Genomic DNA, 23,474 nt, shown 5'->3' with positions numbered 1-23,474 from the left:
TGGTGGACTAGGAAAAAGAAGTGAACGCGGAAGGGGTAAAGGAGTACAGGGAATAGGAGTCGGAGGATAAAGAGGCACAAGGAAGAAAGGGTGAGGGTTAGAGGGAGGGGAAGGTGGAGGAGTAGGAGGTGTAAGTGAAGGAGAAAGGGGAGGAGCAATAGAGGGGGAAGAAGTAGAGATGGAGAAGCGGGGAGGAGAAAGAAGTTACATTAGCAATGCATGCCTACTACCTGCGTCCATGTTGCAGTGTCGCTACCTCTACTTTTAGACATGCTTACCTTTTTTTTTTTTTTTTTACGGTATGGATTTAGGGAAAGGTGGCCGTAGGGTTCTACACGTAAATTTTTGCTGCTGCTTACCCTTCCCCTTGGCTATATAATGTCACCCCTTCATTTGCTGCTGCCAGTATTTCTCCCTGCATTATAAAAATGTGGGCAGCCTTTGACTCTGGGTTTTCACCCCTGCAACTATAACTCCAGTGCCCTGACTAAAATAAAATTCATAAACTGGTTGCCAGATGCCTGAGGGAAAGAAGAAATTGCATTTGGGAATCTGCCACTCTGGGGAGACCTTGTCTAGAAAACTTCCACTAATATTTTTGAGAAGAGTTGCAGTTCAAAGGGCTTAGACAAAGTGGGGCTCAGACCACTGGACTTTGGGGTGATTATAGTGTAGCCTTTTTTTTTTTTTTTTACTGTTCTAGGTGGCAGTTTATGCATGCTGCTGTCTGGAGCTGCAGTGTACAGCCACTGTACAAGATTTGTGGATATTGTCTCTCAAATAAAACACACTGTTTCAAGACAAAACCGGTTTTGTCTCTCCCTCTTAAATTTCAGGCTATCCAACCTGCTTACATATTGTCCAGCCACTGAACAATATTGGTGGTCTTTGTCTTTCTGATAATACATTTTAATTTTATATTTGCTGCCCATTTATGTGCTCACATACTGTCCTGATGTTAGCCAACATCTTCCAAACACATACCTGAACTCTATATTTTTTTCTATTTTGGAAATAATTGTAGGCTGCCCCCTGATGGGCAACCCTGGAAGAAAACAGATGAAAGTAGGCTGCACTATCCCCGGTCTCTGCACTAATGGAAAAACATCTCTGGGCAGGGCTGCTGTTAGAAATCATGGGGCCCTGTACAACCTTCCTGACGCAGCAGAAAATAAGCAGATATCCACTTATGCCCCGAAAATTTAAAAAAAAAAAAAAAAAGTTCCTCATCTGCTGCCAACTCCTTGGTCCCACTGCTGACATGACGGGGCCCAAAGAAATGTAATTTAAGCCCTGGAAAATAGGAGGGGGGGGGGTGTGATCTCGTAAAATCTATTTATTCATTTAGGCAAAAATGAACAATAAAGCTGCCTGGGCCCCCTCGTTTAGCTGATGAGGCCTGGACCCAGTACAACAGGACCAGTTGTACTGCCTTATCAGCGGCCCTGTCTCTGGTCAGGTGAGAGGCAGTCTGCAATGCTCTGGCCTTACCTCGCTAGTCTGCAGCATCATCTTCCCTGTTGGTAGTTCTGTCTCTGCAAAGCAGTTCTTTCATCCTGCAGATACTGCCCTTAAACTCCCTATACAGTCACTGTGCAGCCTTTTCAGCACCCCTTTCACTACCTCTCAGCCACAATTCCCCCTTTCCCAGATCTCTCCTTGTTATTCTGTTCCCACGCTCTGTGCACACCACTCTGCTCCCCCAGGATGGCAGGTAGGGCTCAAATATGGCTGTGCCCAATCAGAATCATTCTTATCTCCTACTTGAAGCCTGTTCACCAAAAGCCGAGGGAGGAAAGGGAAACATCGGCACAGCAGGGAGTATACCCTAGACTGTGTGGCTCTTTCTGCTTAAAGGAGTCATCGATAAGGGCTACACAAGCAAAACTCTTTTTAGCTTTTAATAGAGTAGTGAAGGTTAAAACACTGATTAAGGTATTGTTAATAGCCGGTTTATTGCTAGGGACATTTCCTTTCACATGCTGTTTTCAAGATGCAACAAATGTAAGAAAAAATCTCCCCAAGGTAAGGGGAAACCTTATCACCCTAAAACATTTATCCCCACTTGAAGTTTTCTTCTCATTTCTTGCTCTGGTGAAAACTCTAAAATGTAGAATTTCTTGGTCATCAGGACAAATAGAGGTATATACACTGCAATTTTTTTTTGTTTTTGTTTATTAATACAAATTTTGCTGCAATGCATTATACATTAAATTCCGAACACCTACCTGAGTGCTTCAGGCCTTTTGGAAGTTTGTCCATTTTTTAAATCAGATGCTGCACTATTAATATCTTCACTGATCAACTCCGCCTAGAAAATGTAAAAATAATGATTGAGAAATGGATCTGTTTACCCTAACTGTTTGCTGCTTAATAGATTTCAGAGTAGATCTTACCCCTACATCATCACACTGAAAGAAGTGGATATCAGCTTTGGGTTGGTATCTTTCCTGACATACCAATACCAACAGAGAACGGTTCCTTCTTTCTGGAAGAACAGTGTCACAACGTTGAATGGCAGAGATAGGGAATACTTCCAAATCCTCCTGCAAACAAAGGAAATTTAAAGAACAACTCCACTTTTGTGGGAAAAAAAAAATCACAAATAAAAAAACAAATAAACATACACAATTGCGACACACATATTTACATAGTTTGTGAGGTTGAAAAAAAATAGAATTTTTGTAAGAACTTGCCGTAAAAAAATTATTTTCTCTGAGTCCTCTGACAGACGTAGTCACTTCATAGTTTCCTCACAAATGGGTAATGCGCCACCTACAGGAGTAGACTAGGCAGTGAAACTATTTAGAAAAAACTTTTAACTAGACACACCCTTAGGGGCTGTCCCCTCAGACATTACCCCAGACACATTGTGCTTACTAATCAGTTTCATAGCAAGCAGTGAAGGAAAAGGCAACCAACCCCAAAATAGAGTGGTGGGGTCTGTGTCTGTCAGAGGACTCAGAGAAAATAATTTTTATGGTAAGTTCTTAAAAAAATTCAATTTTTTCTTACGTCCTCTGACAGATGCAGCCACTTCATAGTTTTCTCACAAATGGGATGTCCCAAAGCAGTGTAGGCATGAGGGGTGGGAAGAACGCAAACAACAAAATGGTAACGATCCATCAAGGCCAGAAAAAACGTAGCCAACAGGGCAACAGAAGCTAACCCCAAAACAAAAATTAACCCCATAAAGAGAAAACCATGTCTCTTCAGCAAACAGCAGCCTGCAAAACCTTGTGGCCAAAGGAAGCATCCGAGGATACCATCAATTCAATCTTATAGAATTTTGTAAAAGTGTGTGCGGACGACCAGATCGCCGCTTTACACACCTGAGCCACAGAAGCCTGATGACGAAAAGCCCAAGAGGCACTCAGTGCTCTAGTAGAATGTGCCCTCACAGGGAAAGGAGGCACCTGACCATTCAGTGAATAGGCCTGAACAATAGTCTGTCTGATCCATTTGGAAATGGTTGCAGCGGACGCAGCCAAACCCTTACGAGGTCCCTCAGGAAGGACAAACAGGGAATCAGACGTCCGAAAGGATTCCGTGCCCGACAGGTAAACCCCGATCGCCCGAACCACATCCAGTGAATGCAGAGCAAATTCCTTGGGATGCTTAGGTTTCGCACAAGGCGAGGCGAAGGAAAAACAATATCTTCATTGAGGTGGAAAGCAGACACCACCTTAGGAAGAAAAGATTGGTTGGGTCATAGAACAACCTTATTCCTATGAACGACCAGATAAAGCAAACTGCAAGACAGAGCCGCCAACTCAGACACCCTGCGAGCAGAGGTGATAGCCACCAGAAAGGCAACTTTCTGGGACAGCAAAGGCAGAGAGATTTCTCTAATATTTTCAAAAGGAGGCCATTGCAGAATGGACAAAACCATATTGAGATCCCACGGAGGCAAAGGGGATCTCCTTGGAGGAGCCAGATGACGCACCCCTTGAAGAAAGGTGAGAATCAGGGAGTTAGTCGCCAAGGGACGCTGAAAGTAAATGGCCAAGGCCGACACCTGACCTTTAATCGTGCCCAAAGCCAAACGTTGCTCCACACCTTTCTGCAAGAAAGCTAAGACCCTCGCCACTGAAAAGGAGCGAGGATGCAACCCTTGCGACTCACACCAGGCAATGTACAGTATGTCTTCTATGTACGATGGTAAATCTAATTATGCCGTTTGTGTAAAACGAAACATGTAGGCGGAGCTTGGCTGGCGTGGTGCTTGTTGCTGAGGAGGATCCGGCAGCCATCTTTTTGGAGTCCAGAGCTACTGATCTGCATACATATCGTTCCATGCTGTGTTTTACTGGATAATGTGAACAGGAAGAATTGAGATGACAACAGACCCTCAGCGGTGACTCCAAGCCCCAAGCCTCCACACGGACACCTGAAGGACCTACCTTGTCTACTATCACTTACCTTGATGTATTTTTTTACTATTGTTTGCCAATTAAAACTACAGCCTTTACTCAGAGGCGCCTGTTTCTCTCTTTGTTTTTGACAATGGTAAATCTTCCTGGAGGTAGCCTTCCGAGCTCTCATCAAGGTAGAAATCACAGCTTTAGAGAGACCTCTGTCTCTCAACACCCAGCCTTCAATAGCCACGTTTTTAAAGCCAGAGACCATAAGGCAGGATGGAAAATCGGCCCTTGAGATAGCATATATTCCCTCAGAGGCAGCCGCCATGGAGGCTCAATGACCATCTTTACTAAGTCTGTGTACCATGACCGGCAAGGCCAGTCTGGGGCCACTAGAATCACCTGCACCTTTTCCAACGCCAATCTGCGGAGGAACTTGGACAACAGTTGAATCGGGGGAAAGGCATAAATCAGCTGAAACTGGTGCCAAGGCACCACCAACGCGTCTGTGGCATCTGCCAGAGGATCTCAAGCCCTGGCCACGAACCTTTCCACCTTTCTGTTGAGACAAGACGCAAATAGATCCACGTCAGGTGTCCCCCACAGGGCACACAGGAGATGAAACACCTCCGGATGCAGGGACCATTCCCCTTGATCCGGGGACTGACGACTCAGATAGTCTGCCTGCAGAGTTGTATAAAATACACGAAACCCATACTTGAGTAAAAGTACAAGTGCTCGATCAAAAAGTGACTTGAGTAGAAGTGGAAATGCTCGATCAAAAAGTGACTTGAGTAGAAGTACTAAAGTATTCAACATTTTTTGTACTTTAGTATTGCAAGTAGTTTTTTTTAAAATTTTGCTACTCAAGTACTGAAAGTAAAAGTACCAGTAGTTTTGAAAAAAAATTGCTACTCAAGTACTGAAAGTAAAAGTACAAGTACTGTGTTATGTAGTTATTAAAGAAAGAAGTCAAAAGTTTGAACATCCTATTGTTTTTTATTATTTCAAATGCAGCGTTTATTTATACATACAGTAGCTTTTATTTTCGTATGCGCTGATAATACACATGTTTTGAGCTTCATGAAACCTGCCATCTACTGTTCTGGCAGTGGTAATTTTTATAATTGTAACGAGTAACTATGCAGCACAAAAAAAAAAATATCGGAGTAGAAGTATTGAAATCATTGAAAAGATGTAGTGAAGTAAAAGTGGAAGTAGGAGAAAAAATTCTACTCTAGGAAAGTACAGATACCGCCTTTCGGTACTTAAGTACAGTAGTGAAGTAGTTCTACTTAGTTACTATACATCTCTGTCCGCCTGCCAGATCTCCACTCCAGGAATGTGAACAGCAGAGAGCTGGAACATGCGCCTCGGCCCAAGTCAGAATCTGGGCAACTTCCTTGGCCGCCCGGGCACTCCTGGTGCCCCCTTGGTGATTGATGTAAGCCACAGCCGTGGCATTGTCAGTTTGAGCCCGAACCGAGTGACCGTGCAACCGAGACGCCCAATGGAGCAGGCAGAGTTTGATCTCCCTGAGCTCTAGGACATTTATCGGCAAGGAAGATTCCTCCCTTGACCACGTACCTTGGGCACAAAGAGTGCCCAGTACTCTGCCCCAGCCCATCAGGCTGGCATCCGTGGTGATAACCATCACAACAGCGGCAGAAAAGACTTACCCTGGCTCAGAGCAGATGACAGAAGCCACAACGAAAGCTCCGACCTCATGAGATGGCTCAAACAAACCACTTTGTCCAACGACTGAGGGTCCTTGTTCCATTTTGCAAGAATCTCTGCTTGCAGAGTCCTTGTGTTAAACTAGGCAAATGGGATTGCCTCGAAGGCCGACACCATCAGCCCCAGGGACCTCATGCAGGTCCACAGGGAGGAGAGATCGCTGTCCCTGAGGGCTCTGATCTTGCCCTGCAAGGTCTGAAGTTTCTCCTCTGGGAGGAAAACTTTTGCTTGAGCGGAGTCCAAGACCATGCCCAGATAATTCAGACGTACCGACGGGGGCAGTGCCGATTTCTGGACGTTGATGGTCCATCCGAACTCCTGGAGAGTCTGAACCATGACTGTCAGATTGCCCAACAGAGTGGCACACAAGCTTGTCCATAGCAGGAGATCGTCCAGATAACCGAGGACCACAATCCCCTTCTTGCGCAGCAGAGCCAGCACCGGGACAAAAACCTTGGTGAAGACCCTGGGAGCCGAAGCTAGACCAAAGGGTAATGCCACAAATTTAAAATGTTCCTCCGCTACTGCAATGCGGAGAAACCGCTGGTGACCTTCGTAGATAGGGATGTGCAGGTACGCATATTTTAAATCGATGGAGGCCAGAAAATCCCCTTGATTTAAAGACGCCACCACCGACTGGACGGATTCTATCCAAAACTTCTGCACCTGTACAAAGTGGTTCAGAGATTTGAGTTCCAGGATAGTAAGCACTTCCCTCTTTCCTGGGCACCGTGAACAGGTTTGAGTAGAAGCCTCGAAACCTGTCCCACTGAGGAACCGGGTCAATAACGCCCTGTGTGAGAAGATCTTGCACAGCCCCCTTGAGATCCTTTAAACGATCTGGGGACAGACGGAGATTTGATGGAATGAACCTGTCTGCCGGGCGAGATCAAAATTCAATCTTGTACCCCGTACAAATCAGTTTGTGAACCCATTTGTCTTGAATCAAAGACGTCCAGGGTTCCTGAAAGTAATGCCGATGTCCCCCCACCCTTGAGCCGGGTGAGGGCGTCCCTTCATGCGGAGGAAGACTTGGCCGCAGCACCGGACTGACCAGTCTTGGGCTTACCTGACCAAGCCTTCTTGCTTCTGCCAGAGGCTTTGAACTGCTTAACCTTTTTCCTGTGCCCCTTAAGGCACAAAAAAGCCCCCGGTGAGCCTTGAAGGAGGGACCCCACTTACCGCGAGGTGCCTTCCACTTCGCAAACTGGGGTAGAAGAGTACTCTTTCTCCCCGTGAGACCCTTGATCAGCTCATCCAAGGAGTCCCCAAAAAGCCCTTCCCCCAAAAAAGGAAATCAGACAAATCTTAGAAGCCCGGTCCGCTGACCAGCTCTTCAGCCAGACCATGTGACGAAACGCAATCCCCACCGCAGACAATCTTGCAACTAGGGGAGTCTCATCCAAGGCCGCGTCACACAAATACACCATGGCCTGGGCCATTTGATCTGTGAGCTTGATGAGTCGGAGGAACCGACCCTGCCAGCAGGTTGCTCTTAACCACTTAACGGCAGGCAGCCGCTCCTGGGCAAACCGACGTAGTACTATGTCACTCGCTCAGGAGACTCTAGGGGATGAGCCGGCAGCGCACTCCTACCCCCGCTCATTAGCCGGGGAGCCAGTACGTGTGCCAAGCAGCTCCGATGGCCGCCGGCCACTCGCGATCTCCCGCAGCTGAGAGAGAAGGACAGACGGCTGATGTAAACACAGCCATCTGTCTTGTCATTCTTCCTGAAGTGATCACTGAGGCTATGTGATCCTGCTATAAAGGATCGCATGTCTCTCTGATGACTTCACAGGCCACGCCCCATGACAGTGAGAATAACGCCCCTAGGGATACATTTAACCCCTTAATCACCCATGCTGTTAACCCCTTCCCTGCCAGTGTAATTTTTACAGTAACAGTGCAAATTTTTAGCACTGATTACTGTAGTAATGTCATTGGTACACCCAAAAGTGTCAAAAATGTCAGTTATTGGTCCGATCTGTCCACCTTAATGTTGCCGTCCCGCAAAAAAAAAACAATAAAGATGACATAAATCGTTCCCGTAGTTAGTAAAAGGCAATAACTTTTGCGCAAACCAATCAAAGTACACTTATTGCGATTTTTTTACCAAAAATATGTAGCAGAAAACAAATTGGCCTAAAATGTAAATAATTTAGATTTTTACATTTTTTTTTTGAGAATTTCATATAAAAGAATGTGAAAAATATTGTTATTTTTTCAAAATTGTCGCTCTTTTTGTTTATAGCGCAAAAAAAAAAAAAATAAAAAAAAAAAAATCGCACAGGTGATCAAATACCACCAAAAGAAAGCTCTATTTGTGAGAAAAAAAGGACATCAATTTTGTTTGGGTACAGCGTCGCACAACCGCACAATTTTCCGTTAAATTCACGCAGTGCCGAATCACAAAATAGGGCCTGCTCATTGAGCAGCCAAATCCTCCGGTCTTAAAGTGGTTAAGCACCTTAATCCATTCCGTGACAGTGTGAGAGACCAACACGGAAGTGAACACAGGCTTGAGAAGCAAGCCCGCCATCAAGTGCAGGTGACAGGAAAAGAGATTCCATGCGCCTGTCTACCTGGTCCTTAAACACCGGAGAGTCCTCCACGGGAACCACCATGGATTTATTCAACCGGGAAACATTGTGGTCCACCTTAGAGGACACTGTCCAGTGAGGGGGGAAATGAGTCAGAAAAAGGGTAGCGATGATGAAAAAGGCACCGCCATCGTGTGCTTAATGAGCCGCTATTGCTCATTCACTATCTCGTGAAACTCTTCGGGGCAAGGGAAAACCTGAATCGACTTCTGGGCTTTGCGGGAGCCGAAAACAACCCACCTTCCTGACTGTGTGGGCCCATCATCTATATCCACTTCCCGCCCGCCCTATAGGCGATTGACAGCGGGAAAGTGGTTGCATTATCCTGACCGGACATCATGTGACGGCGCAGAGCGGCGATCAGTGATGCGGCGTGTCACTCTGACACACCACATCTCTGATGTCGGTAAAGAGCCTACTAACGTAGGCTCTTTACCATGTGACCATCTGTGTCCAATCACAGCTGGTCACATAGTACACAGGAAGAGCCGTTGATTGGTTTTCCTTAGTTTGTGCCTGACAGGCACGAGTAGAGGAGAGCCGATCTGCGGCTCTCCTGACAGGGGGGGGGTCTGCACTGGTAATCAGATCATTGATTACAAGTGCAGACCTTCGGGGGGGGTGCAACTAGAACCACCAGGGATGCCCACCCATGACCCCAGGGATGCCCGCCATGGCCACCAGGGTTGGCAATCAGGGCTCAGGGAGCCCGCCAGTGCCCTCCCCATTAGTGCTGCCCACCAGTGCCCCTCATTGCCATCTATCAGTGCCGCCCACCAGTGCCTATTATTGCCCACCAGTGCCACCTATCGGTGCCCATTAGTGCCCAGTGCCACCTATCAGTGCCCATCAGTTCTGCATATCAGTGCCCAACAGTGCCGCCTATAAGTGCCCTCCAATGCTGCATATCAATGCTACCTATCAGTGCCACATATCAGTGCCCATCAGTGCTGCCTATCAGTGCCGCATATATTAGTGCCACCCCATCAGTGCCTCCTCATCAGTGCAGGAAAAAAAACGTATCTATTTACAAAATTGTATAACAAACAAAAAAACGTTTTTTTTTTTTTTTTCAAACTTTTCGGTCTTTTTTTTTTATTTGTTTAGCAAAAAAAGAAAAAACCCTGCGGTGATCAAATACCACCAAAAGAAAGCTCTATCTGTGGGGAAAAAATTACAAATTTGGTTTAGGTACAGTGTTGAATGACCGCACAATTGTCATTCAAAATGCAACAGCGCTAAAAGCTGAAAATTGGCCTGGGCAGGAAGGGGGTAAAAGTGCCCTGTATTGAAGTGGATATGCAAAGTCTCCCTGATGGTGTGAACCAGTGCTTCCACCAAAGTGCGGTCCCGCCCCTCACCGTCCTAGTGTGAGGACAGGGACCCCTCAGAGAGGGCAGTGTCCATGGCAAAAACTTCAGGCTCTGAATCAGAAGATTGAGAGGGCATCAGCCTTTTTTGAATAGGAACTCGTGACATGATAAGATCATCAGAGCAGAGGGATGGCGGTGGGAGGGATGGATGGATGGTCATGGGATGAGGCAGAGCAGAGGGATGGTGGTGGGAGGGATGGATGGATGGAGCGGATCGGGTGAACAGATTATTGGGTGGGGCTGGGGAAGACCCAGCTGTCATGGTACACGTGGGTACCAATGACATAGGCAGAGGAAGACGGAGAGTCCTAAACGATTTCAGGGACTTAGGCGCTAAGTTGAGGACTAGGACCTCCAAGGTAGTATTTTCCGAAATACTACCTGTACCTCGAGCCACACCAGAGAGGCAGCGGGAGATTAGGGAAGTTAACGAGTGGCTGAGGAGCTGGTGTAGTAAGGAGGGTTTCGGGTTCCTGGAGAACTGGGCCGTCTTCTCAGTCGGTCACCGGCTCTTTGGTAGGGACGGATTGCACCTAAATGGGGTGGGTGCAGCCGTACTGGGTGCGAGGATGGCCAAAAAGTTAGAGGGGCTTTTAAACTAGGGAATGGGGGGGAGGGTACAGATGTAGAATTAGCCAGTGGAAAGCAAGCTTCAGAGGGCAGAAATGGGGGCATTAGCGGTAGGGTGTTCGGAGCTCCTATACCCAGGGTGGGTACGGGGAAAAATCAAGAGAGCAGCCTAAAAACATCAAAATTACGAGGCTTGTATACCAATGCCAGAAGCCTGGCCAACAAGATGGGAGAGCTGGAGCTGCTGATGTTTGAGGAGGACTTAGATTTTGTGGGGATAACTGAGACTTGGTTTGACAGCTCTCATGACTGGATGGCGACCATTCAGGGGTATTCCCTTTATCGCAGAGATAGAGAGGGTAAAAAAGGGGGAGGGGTATGTTTGTATATTAAGAACAGTATACAGGTAAATATGAGGGATGATATTAATAATGGAGCTATGGACGAAGCAGAATCCCTATGGGTAGAGCTTCAAAGGGAAGGCACGGTGGGGAAGGTAATATTGGGCGTATGCTATAGGCCCCCCAACCAGAGGGAGGAGGGGGAGGTGGACCTCATGTTACAGATAGGATTGGCAGCAAGGATGGGAAATGTCATTATAATGGGGGACTTTAATTATCCTGATATAGACTGGGCAGAAGGAACCGCGCATTCAGCCAAGGCTAGGCAGTTCCTAAATGTTTTGCAGGACAATTTCATGGGTCAGATGGTGAATGCACCGACAAGAAACAATGCGGTACTTGACCTACTGATTACCAACAATACAGACCTGCTCACGGATATAGAAATACGGGACAACTTAGGGAACAGTGACCATAGGTCAATTGGTTTCAGTATTAATTACAGTAATAGGAAACACAAGGGTAATATAAGGACACTGAATTTCAAAAGAGCCAATTTCCCTAAACTGCGCTCGCTGCTAGAAAATATCAAATGGGATAGAACCCTGGGAACAAAGAACACGGAGGAAAAATGGGAGTGCTTCAAGAGCATACTTAACAAGGGGGTGGGCCAGTGCATTCCACAGGGAAATAAATTTAAAAGAGCAAAACTAAACCCTGGGTGGCTAAACTCCAACATAAAAATGTATATTAGAGCTAAAGAAAAGGCCTTCAAAAAATACAAGACTGAGGGGTCATTGGCAGCATTTAAGCACTACAAAGAGTGTAATAAGAAATGTAAAGATGAAATCAGGGCGGCTAAAATAGAACACGAGAGACATATAGCGGAGGAGAGTAAAAAGAACCCCAAGAAGTTCTTTAAGTATATAAACAGTAAGAAAGCGAGGCCAGAACACATTGGCCCCATAAAAGATGATAAAGGAAAAATGGCCACAGAGGACAGAGAAAAGGCGGAAGTGTTAAATAATTTCTTTTCTTCAGTCTTCACAAAGGAATCGGGGGGCTACACGAACCCAGCTTGTAAGGCCGAACTAAATAATACACCTCAGGAAGTGCCGCCATGGCTAACAGAGGATAGACTTAGAGCTAAACTAGAGAAACTTAACATAAATAAATCCCCGGGACCGGATGGCTTGCACCCAAGGGTTCTTATGAGCTCAGCCAGGTGATTGCCAGACCATTATTCTTGATCTTTAAGGATAGTTTACAGACAGGTATGGTGCCAGCTGATTGGAAAAAAGCCAACGTGGTACCAATATTTAAAAAGGGGCCGAGATATATCCCGGGTAACTATAGGCCGGTCAGCCTAACATCAGTAGTCTGCAAAATTTTGGAGGGGATGATAAGGGACCACATACAAGACTTTAGTAATGAAAACGGTATTATAAGTAGTAATCAGCATGGATTCATGAAAAATCGTTCATGCCAAACCAATCTATTAACCTTCTACGATGAAGTGAGCTGCCACTTAGATAAAGGTAAGCCTGTGGATGTGGTGTATCTGGACTTTGCAAAGGCCTTTGACACCGTTCCCCACAAACGCTTACTGTACAAACTAAGGAAGGTAGGTATGGACCATAAGGGGAGTACCTGGATAGAGAACTGGCTCCAGGGGAGAGTCCAGAGGGTGGTGATTAATGGGGAGTACTCTGAGTGGGCGGGTGTGGAAAGTGGGGTCCCCCAGGGTTCTGTCCTGGGACCAATCCTGTTTAATTTATTCATAAATGATCTAGAGGAGGGGATATCTAGTACAATCTCAGTATTTGCAGATGATACTAAATTAGGCATGCCAATATCTTCTATGCAGGATGTGGAAATCTTGCAAGCAGACCTGAACAAAATAACGGGGTGGGCAACTACATGGCAGATGAGGTTTAATGTAGAAAAATGTAAAGTAATGCACTTGGGGGCCAGTAACCAGAAAGCAAGCTACTCACTAGGGGGGGAACCTCTGGGTGAGTCTAGGATGGAAAGGGACCTGGGGGTACTGGTAGACAACAGGCTTGGAAGTGGCATGCAATGCCAAGCCGCTGCAAGCAAAGCCAACAGAATACTGGGTTGTATAAAAAAGGGGATTTACTCCAGAAATAAAGAGATTAATCTTCCACTCTACAAAACTCTGGTCCGGCCACATCTGGAGTATGCTGTCCAGTTCTGGGCACCGGTCCTCAGGAAGGATGTGCTGGAACTGGAGAAAGTCCAGAGAAGGGCAACAAAAATAATTAGGGGAATGGAGGACATCAGCTATGAGGAAAGACTACAAGCACTGAACTTATTCTCTCTGGAGAAGAGACGATTGAGGGGGGATATGATATCAATGTACAAATACTGTACTGGCGACCCTAGCATAAGGAACAAACTATTCAGAGTAAGGGAATACAATAAGACACGTGGCCACTCACTAAAACTTGAGGAAAGGCGGTTTAACCTTAAAGTGCGTAAGGGGTTCTTCACTGTAAGAGTAGTAAGGATGTGGAATTCTCTTCCGCAAGCAGTCGTATCAGCGGGGAGCCTTGATAGTTTCAAAAAACTATTGGATGGACACCTTAAAGACCACAACATACAGGGGTATACAATGTACGGTTAGCAAACACACACACACACACACATCATAGGTTGAACTGGATGGACTTGTGTCTTTTTTCAGCCTCACTAACTATGTAACTATGTAACTATGTAACTATGTCATGAAATGAGGCAGAGCAGAGGTATGGCGGTGGGAAGGATGGATGGTCATGGGATGAGGCAGAGCAGAGGGATGGCGGTGTTATGGATGGATGGCCATGGGATGAGGCAGAGCAGAGGGATGGCAGCGGGAGGGATGGTCATGGGATGAGGCAGAGCAGAGAGATGGCGGTGGGATGGATGGCTGGTCATGGGATGAGGCAGAGCAGAGGGATGGTGGTGGGATGGATGGTCATGGGATGAGGCAGAGCAGAGGGATGGCGGTGGGATGGACTGGAGGAGAGGAGGACTGACAGCCTGGAGGACTCACTTACCGTTACCGGGCTGCTGCTCTTCTGAGACGCGACCGTGACCCGCCGACTGGTTCCAGATGACCTCCGCTCCTCCTCACCTCACGCTGCGCGGCTGCTCTGGATCCGGATGGATGCGGTCACCGTCTCACTCTCTCTGCAGTGCCGCAGACGCCGTCCTGTGTAGGCCCGCCGCCGCCCGATCCGACTTGCCGTTAGTCCTGGTCTCCACTCCGCTGTCTCCTCCTGCTCCAGGCTCCTGGTCCTCCTGGTGGCGAGTCGGTCTCCGGTCTGCCCAGTGCGGACTGTCCGGAGCTGCGGATGTCTTCTCCACTCCACTGCTGCGCCCAGCGCGACACACTCGGGCGGGAAGTCAATCTGAAGGCGGAAGCGGTCACGTCACCAGATGATGTCCTACTGTGATTGGTCCAGGCTGGAGTCCATCAGAAAAGTGTGCGTGTCGGGGCGCATTGCTCTGCGCCCCGATGACCCCCCTGAAGAGCACCAATCGGCGCCCCTGCTGGCCGAGGGTGGGGTCAAAAACCCCACCCCCTCCCCCAAACCCAGGACACGGGCAGGCGCCCCTAGTGGGCGAAAGTTTGACTTTTTTTTTTTTAAATCTTTCTTCTTTCTTTTTTATTTCTTTTGGGGGGGGGGGCGGCGCCCCTGCGCCCCCTATCGGCCGGCCGCCACTGCAGACCCTGCTACTGGCACAGCAGAAATAGTGTCCACCTTATTTTTGTGCAAAAATGCCTCCTCTATCAAAAGGACAAGCTTTTTACCCCAACTATCCCAATCCATTTTATGTGTGCTCCATTCACTGGTACTCTTCAGCGCTGATCCATCTGCCCAAGGAGACACATCAGAACAGATTGGCCCAGTTACATACTCATTACACAAGTCTTTGTGAATCATGTTCGACTTTGGTAATACATGACTCACCACAGCAGGTTGCAATACAGCACATCCACCACCCTGCTCAGGTGGCGCTTCACAAACCTCACACACCTTTGCATTTTCCACAGGTTGTATTAACCCACTATTTACCTGCACCCTTTCAGGATTAGTAGATTGCTCTAATACCTTTTTATTAAATGCTGCAGTTTCACTCTGCCCCTCCGGAGTGACATCACGGTTGTCCAGGGCAAACTCTGGCTCCAACATATGAAGTTCCCTGGAGTTTTCTAGGGACAACTGTGCTGTCTTAACATCAGTTGCTATGGGCAACGGCCCACACTTGATTACAGATTTTGCTTGGATCGAACCTGGGGTTTTCCCAACAGCAGTACATTTTGTATTATTATTAACATTGACCACATTTTTAACTCTTGCAGGCTGTCCTAGCCCACTACCAACTTGAGACTGGCAGACATTAAATACCTCACTATTGCTCTTTTGAGAACCACAGACAGGTGCAGGCTTAAATTTAACCCCTGCCTCCCCACTGAGCAGGAAACAAGGAAAAGTCACTTTCAAGAGCACCCTTAGTGGTCCCACTAACGGGGGTCATTCTCACATAATGGACAGTCTCATAACCAGTCTGTTCAAACATGAAACCAGCAGTTCCAGCCAATTCATTAACCACTTGCCGACCGCTCACATTAAGCGTACTGTGGGAAAGTGGCACGATCCCGTCCAGCGAAGTAGACCTACGTCGGGCGCGATCACGGCTCCCAGAGCGCGCTCCCGCGCGCCGCGGAAGCCGATTCTGGTCTGATTCGGCAGAGAACCGATCAGTCACCAGATACAGACCAATGATTTTTGGTCTGGCTCTGGTGATCGGTTCCAGCCAATAAGTAACCTCTCCCCTGCCTGTGTAATGTAAACACAGGCAGGGGAAGTGATTTAACTGTCCCTTCTGGAGCCCTTTCGGTTCCAGGAGAAGGCAGAGAGACATCAAAAACTTGAGTTCCACCAAGCAGCACACTAACACTATCGCACATAGGCACATTAAACCCCTTGATCACCCCTGATCACCCCCCAAACCCCGCACAGTGAACACTATATACAGTGGTATACAGATCTTTTACTGATCACTGTATAAGTGTCACTTGTGAGCCTAATTTGCGCTTGCCTTAGGCCCAAATAGGGTGAGGGCACCCGCCATCTATCCCCTAATAAAGTTTTAACCCCTTGATCACCCCCAGTTAACCCCTTCACTCCCTATTACACAGTTCACGAATATATACAGTATATCAGATAACTACTGATAAGCGTCAGTTAGAGTCAAGTACACTAACACACATACACACACACACACACACACACATACACACCTCCATTACTAGTATAGTGTTTGAACAGATCAATATCTGATCAGAACTATACTAGCGTCCCCATAGTTTAGTGTTCCTAAAACGCAGTGTTTGCACAATCAGCACTGATTCCTGCTAACACCTGCGTTTAACCCCTCTGCTTAGCCCACCCTACCCAGGCAAGTGTAGTAATCAATAGATTACTGTCACTTCCAAAAAACACCAATCACACAAAACTGCTGCGTTAGAGTCAGGCCTGATTTCTGCTAGCACTAGCAGTTTTTTTTTGCAGCGACCAAATAGTCCTCGACAACCAGGTGCTTTTATTACCTAGTAGTCACACTACTGTACCGGTAAATTTAGTTACTAAAATGACCAAACGTTTGTACAGTAGTGCAGAGGTTTACAGTATACTGACCATGTCAGATGAGAGTGATGGGGAAGCCTCACTGGCAGAATCAGGGTCAGTATACGAACGCGATGACAGCAGCAGCTCCCTGACAGATAGCTCCGGCGACAGAGAGGTCCCTGCTAAGGTCGGAAGTTTCTCGTATGCAGCAGAGTGCCAGTACTAGTGCCGCTCACACTTCTCGTGATCTGGCAAGCACGAGCGGCCTAGTACACCCTGGACCTAGTACAACCAGCACTGCAGTATCACTTGGTGACGTGGCGAGTTCCATAAGTGCAGTTGAAGCTGGTGCGGTGGCTAGCACGAGTAGTGGCCCACAGCCCACCGCGTATTCGGAGACAGGCTCGTAGAGCCCATAGTGTCCTCCCTGAAGCGCTGGCATTTCCTAATTGGCAGCCCACAGATTCCACAGCGCCAGTACTGCCCAACCTGGAATCCAAGTGGAAACAGCTGGTTTTAATCCCATTAACTTTTTTGAGCTGTTTTTCATTGAAGATCTTTTCAGATCTATTGTGGACCAATCAAATTTATACGCACAATTCATCGCCGCCAACCCAATTTGACCCCTTGCCAGACCAATCGCCTGGAATCATATTACGATTTTAAAATCTTTCTGTGCCTTTCCCTCAACACGGGCATTACAAAAAAAGAATGAATTGTGGTTATATTGGTCCACTGACCCAATTCATCAAATTCACGTGTTCTCTGCTGCTATGTCCAGGGCTCGATACGAACAAATATTTCGTTTCATGCATTTCAACAACAATGAACTCTGTCGTCCTCGGGGAGACCCTGAACATGATCGGCTCCACAAAATGCGGCCCCTCGTAGACCACTTCAATCAGTGGTTCACAGCCTTGTTTACCCCCAACAAGATATCTGCGTTGAGTCCCTGATTAAGTTTACTGGCCGCCTTGCTAGCCAAACAGTCTCTCCCCAGCAAGCGTGCAAGATATGGGGTTAAGTTGTATAAGCTGTTTGACAGGGCCACAGGCTATACAGTTAATTTCCGTGTCTACGAGGGAAAAGATAGCTCTGTGGAGCCCCCCGACTGCCCAGACTACATAGGGAGCAGCGGCAAGATCGTTTGGGACTTGGTGTCACCCTTATTCGGAAAGGGGTACCACTTGTACGTGGACAATTTTTTTCAAGCGTGCCACTTTTTAGACACCTTTTTCAATTACAAATTGGCGCTCGTGGCACCGTGCGATCTAATCGCCGGGGATTCCCCCAACAGCTAGTAAATGCCCCACTGAGCTCGGGGGAAAGAGCCTGCTTGAGGTGCGATGAATTGCTTGAAGTGAAGTGGAGGGACAAACGGAACGTTTTCGTTCTGTCCTCCATTCACCCAGACACGGCATTCAAAATTACTATGATCACCGGTGTTGTTGTTGAGAAGCCCCTCTGTGTCCACATATAACCGTAAAATGGGAGGGGTGGACTTCAATGACCAGATGATGGGACCGTACTTAATTGCCCGTAAGGCCAGACGCTGGTCCAAAAAAGTGTCTGTATACCTATTTCAGTTGGCTGTTTACAACTCTTTTGTCTTATACAAAGTGTCTGCCGGAACAATATCCTTCTTTCAATTCCAAGAAGAGATAATCAGAGCCCTTCTGTATCCAGCTGGTGCTCCTGCCCAAATTCCCCAACCAGATGCAGTGAGCCGGCTGCATGAGAGGCATTTTCCCTACCCAAAGATACCCCTAAAATTTAGGCGTGACACCCGAAATTATTGTCCCGACTGTCCTGACCAACCTGGTCTTTGCCACGGTGACTGTTTCCGTCGCTACCACACACTAGTGGATTATTAGCGTAGGGTACAGCACGGCACAGTTTAGGGCACATTTACACAGGGTCTCAAAAGCTGTTCAAAGGCTATCGTCATTTTGAGACTCTAACCTGGAATCTGGAACTCGACGTTTGAGGAAAAAAAAATAAAAAATACATAACATAAGAAAGCCAAAAATAGTTGTCGTGTCAGTCATTTTTTATGTTCTACACTTCCTACTGTACTTTTACTGTACTTTGTTTTTCATTCTGTTGTTAACCTGTTTCTCTTGCAGGTACTCATCGGCTGCCACATTGATTTTATATATTCTGACACAAACAGCGTTTGCGCTCAGCATATATGGATACCTTTGCTGGCAGCAGCTGTGGTGATAGAGGCTGATTTCAGCACTGCAGTTAAAATAGCTTTAGGTATACGTGGAATATTGTCATGTATACCCATCATTAAATTCAGTGGGTGGTTGTTTGGGCGGTTAATGATGAGTAATACTACACAATATTCCTGTGCTGATTTCTGTTAGGTTCTCTTTTTTTTTTTGTTCAGCCCACAGGCTGCATGAAAAAAAAAAAAAAACCTACACTATATGCCAAACAAGGACCAGCAATGTACTGGTACGTTGCTGGACCTTGAGTGGTTATACCAGGATGATGCCTGTAGATTTAGGCATCATCTTGGTATTGTTTTTTACAGCCAGCGGTCGGCTTACATGTAAAAGAAATCCTAGCGGATAATTGGCCGCTAGACTGCTTTTACATGCAGTGGGAGGGGACTCAACCCCCCCCCCCCTCCTGCCGCCTTCTGTGGTTTTTCTCGGGCTCTCCTGTCCCACTGGTTAACCCGAGAGTGCAGTCGGTGGTTCAGTTATCTAACCATAGAGCTGATTGGAGATGTGAATGGCTCCAATCATCTCTATGGCCTAAGATATCGGAAGCTACGAGCAATTCATGACTTCTGTTTCGCCAGAAATAAAAAGCGCCATTGGGAAATTGGGAAAGCATTTTATCACACCAATTTTGGTGTGGTCAGATGCGTTAAGGTCAGAGGAGAGATCTAGAGTCTAAAAGACCCCAATTTTTTTTAAAAAGAGTAAAAAGAGTACCTGTCACCACAGATTGCTATTGTAGGGGATTTTTAAATTCACTGTGATAACAATAAAAATGAAAAAAAAAAATGAAAGAAAAGGTGTCAAAATAACACAAAAAAGCAAATCAAAAAAAAAAAAAAAAAAAATCAAGCCCCCCCTGTCCCCCTGTGCTTGCGCGCAAATGCGCACACAAGCGTTGGTCTAGTGTCATATGTAAACCGCAATTGCACCATGCATGTGAGGTATCGCCGCGAATGCTAGGTCGAGGGCAGTAATTCTTGCAGTAGACCTCCTCTGTAAGTCCAAATTGGTAACCTGTAAAGACTTTTAAAGGCTTTTAAAACCGTACATAGTTTGTTGCCACTGCACGGGCGTGCGCAATTTTTAAAGCATGTCATGTTTGGTGTCTATGTACTCGGCATAAGATCTTTTACATTTTACCAAACAATTAGGAATTATATAGTGTATTTCTGCATTAAATATAAAAAAAAAGTGTTTTTTTAACGCAAAAATTGCGTTTGGAAAATGTGTGCCCAAATACCGTGTGACAAAAAAAGATTGTAACATCCACCATTTTGTTCTGTAGGGCCTTTGCTTTAAAAAAAATATATAATGTTTGGGGTTCAAAGTAATTTTCTCCTAAAAAAAAAAAAATATTTTTTCATGTAAACAAAAAGTCACAGAAAAGGCTTGGTTTTCAAGTGGTTAGAAGAGTGGGTGATGTGTTTCTAAGATTGAGCATAAAATGCCAGGACTGTTCAAACATCCCCCAAATGACCCCTTTTTGGAAGTAGACACCCAAAGCTATTTGCTGAGAGGCATATTGAGTCCATGGAGTACTGTATTTTACATTTTGCCCTAAGTTTCAGGAAAATTACAATTTGTTTTTGTTTTTTTGTTTTTTTAACACAAAGTTGTCACTGAGCCCCGGTTCACACTTATGCGAGTGCGGGGTTCGCATGTAATGTCGGAGCGCACTGCTCCTTCATTACATGCGATCGGCTGTGCGGTGCGAGTTTAGCCATACACTTTGTATGGCTAAATTCGCACCGCACCCACAGCAAACATGCACAGGGACCCTTTTTGGCAGCCGCATCAGGATCGGATCGCACAGCGGTTCACACTTGTGCGATCCGATCCTGTGCGAACTGCAAGATCGCACTGCGATATGCGATCAAACTGGGGGTGTCGTTAAGATTACATTGACACCCCCAGCGTATCGCATATGGCAGTGTGAACTTGCAGTTCGCACAGGATCGGATCGCTGTGATTCGCAGCCTTCCCGCATCGCATAAGTGTGAACCGGACCTAAATGATATATTGCTCACGCATGCCATGGGTATATGTGAAATGACACCCCAAAATACATTCTGCTGCTTCTCCTGAGTACACATGTGTGAGACTTCTCCTGAGTTCACATGTGTGAGACTTTTGGGGAGCCTAGCTGTGTACGGGACCCCGAAAACCAATCCCCATCTTCAGGTTTTCTAATGGCGTAAATTGTGTATTTTATCTCTGCACTACCTGTCACAGTTTCAGAGGCCCTAAGATTTCAAGATAGCACAGAACCCCCCCAATGACCCCATTTTGCAAAGTAGACACTCTAAGCTATTTGCTGAGAGGCATGGTGAGTCCATGAAATAGTTTATATTTTGCCACAAGTTTCGGGAATTTTTTTTTTTTTACACAAAGTTTTCACTAAATGATATATTGCTCACGCATGCCATGGGTATATGTGAAATGACACCCCAAAATACATTCTGCTGCTTCTCCTGAGTACAGGGATACCCCATGTGTGAGACTTTTTGGCACTCTAGCCGCGTACAGGACCCCGAAAACCAATCCACATCTTCAAGTTTTCTAATGGCGTAAATTGCTTATTTTACCTCTGCACTACCTGTCACAGTTTCAAAGGCCCTAAAATTTCAAGATAGCACAATACCCCCCTAAATGACCCCATTTTGCAAAGTAGACACTCCAATCTATTAGCTGAGAGGCATGATGAGTCCATGGAATAGTTTATATTTTGCCACAAGTTTCGGGAAAATTATTGTTTTTTTTTTATTTTTATTGTTTTTTTTTTTTTTTTTTTTTTACACAAAGTTGTCAGTAAATGATATAATGCTCACACATGCCATGGGTATATGTGAAATGACACCCTAAAATACATTCTGCTGCTTCTCCTGAGTACAGGGATACCCCCATGTGTGAGACTTTTTGGCAGTCTAGCCGCGTAAAAGACCCGGAAAACCAATCCCCACCTTCAGGCTTTCTAAGGGCGGAAATTGTTGATCTCACTCCTGACTACCTATCACAGTTTCGGAGGCCATGAAATGCCAAGACAGCACAACCCCCTCCCCCCCAAATGACCCCTTTTCGAAAAGTAGACACCCTAAGCTATTTGCAGAGAGGCACGATGAGTGTTTTGCAGATCTCCACAATTTACGCCCTTGGAAAGCCTGAAAGTGGTGATTGATTTTCGGGGTCCTGTACTAGGCTAGACTGCAAAAAAGTCTCACACATGGGGTATCCCTGTACTCAGGAGAAGCAGCAGAATGTATTTTGGGTGTCATTTCACATATACCCATGGCATGTGTAAGAAATATATCATTTAGTGACAACTTTGTGTAAAAAAACAAAAATTAAAAAAAATATATATATTTCCCGGAACTTGTGGCAAAATATAAAATATTCCATGGACTCACCATGCCTCTCAGCAAATAGCTTGGGGTGTCTACTTTCCAAAATGGTGTCATTTGGGGGGGTTTGGTGCTATCTTGAAATTTCAGGGCCTCCAAAACTGTGATGGGTAGTGAGGAGTAAAATCAAAAATTTACGCCATTAGAAAACCTGAAGATTGAAATTGATTTTCGGGGTCCCGTACACAGCTAGGCTCCCAAGAAGTCTCACACATGGGGTATCCCCATACTCAGGAAAAGCAGCAAAATGTATTTTGGGGTGCCATCATTCCACATATACCCATGTCATGTGTGAGAAATGTATCTTTTAGTGACAACTTTGTGTTAAAAAATAAATAAAAGAAACTTGTAATTTTCCCAAAACTTGTGGCAAAATATAAAATATTCCATGGACTCACCATGCCTCTCAGCAAACAGCTTGGGGTGTCTACTTTCCAAAATGGGGTCATTTGGGGGGGGGGGGGGGTTGTGGTATCTTGACATTTCAGGGCCTCCTAAACCGTTATAGGTAGTGAGAAAATGCAATGAAAAATGTACGCCCCTTGAAATTCTGATGGTGGGGATTGGTTTTCGAGGTCCCGTACACAGCTAGACTCCCAAAAAGTCTCACATATGTGGTATCCCTGTACTCAGGAGAAGCAGCAGAATATATTTTTGGGTGTGATTACACATATACCCATGGCATGTGTGAGCAATATATAATTTCAATGACAACTTTGTGTAAAAAAAAAATGTTATTTTTTTGTAGTCATTTTTCAAACACCTGTGACAAAAAAATAAAATATTCAATGAGCTCAACATGCCTCTCAGGACATTCCTTAGGATGTCTACTTTCCAAAAAGTGGTAGTTTGGGGGGGGTTTTGTACTGCCCTGCCATTTTAGCACTTCATGAAATGAGATAGGCAGTCAGAAATTAAAGCTGCGTAAATTTCAGTATTTACACCATAGTTTGTAGACGCTATAACTTTTGCGCAAACAAATAAAAATACGCTCATTGAGATTTTTTTGTCAAGGACATGTAGCTAAATACATTTTGGTCAAAATATGACATAAATTGAGTATTTTGGATATTTTTGAAAAGACAAAGTTGAAAATGTCATTTTTTCTCAAAATTTTCACTCTTTTTTTATTAATATCGCAAAAAATAAAAAGCGCAGAGGTGATCAAATACCACCAAAAGAAAGCTCTGTTTGTGGGAAAAAAGGACGTAAATTTCG

General features: G+C 45.8%; 1 protein-coding gene across 1 annotated transcript in view; it reads right to left on the bottom strand.

Moving 5' to 3' along the window:
* Positions 1 to 23,474, bottom strand: part of EPS8L1 (EPS8 signaling adaptor L1) — an 892,485-nt gene that overhangs the window by 487,367 nt on the left and 381,644 nt on the right. Inside the window, exons 5-6 of the mRNA XM_082273475.1 lie at positions 2,397 to 2,546; positions 2,229 to 2,311 (exon numbers count right to left, since the gene is read on the bottom strand). Coding sequence (XP_082129601.1) covers positions 2,229 to 2,311; positions 2,397 to 2,546 — 233 coding nt within the window. The remainder of the gene's footprint in view (positions 1 to 2,228; positions 2,312 to 2,396; positions 2,547 to 23,474) is intronic.

The sequence above is a fragment of the Pelophylax lessonae genome (assembly GCF_965119305.1).
Source record: "Pelophylax lessonae genome assembly, chromosome: 12".
Taxonomy (NCBI): Eukaryota; Metazoa; Chordata; class Amphibia; order Anura; family Ranidae; genus Pelophylax; species Pelophylax lessonae.
The sequence above is the reverse complement of the archived record's forward strand: the minus strand, read 5'-3'. Positions and strand labels throughout refer to the sequence as shown.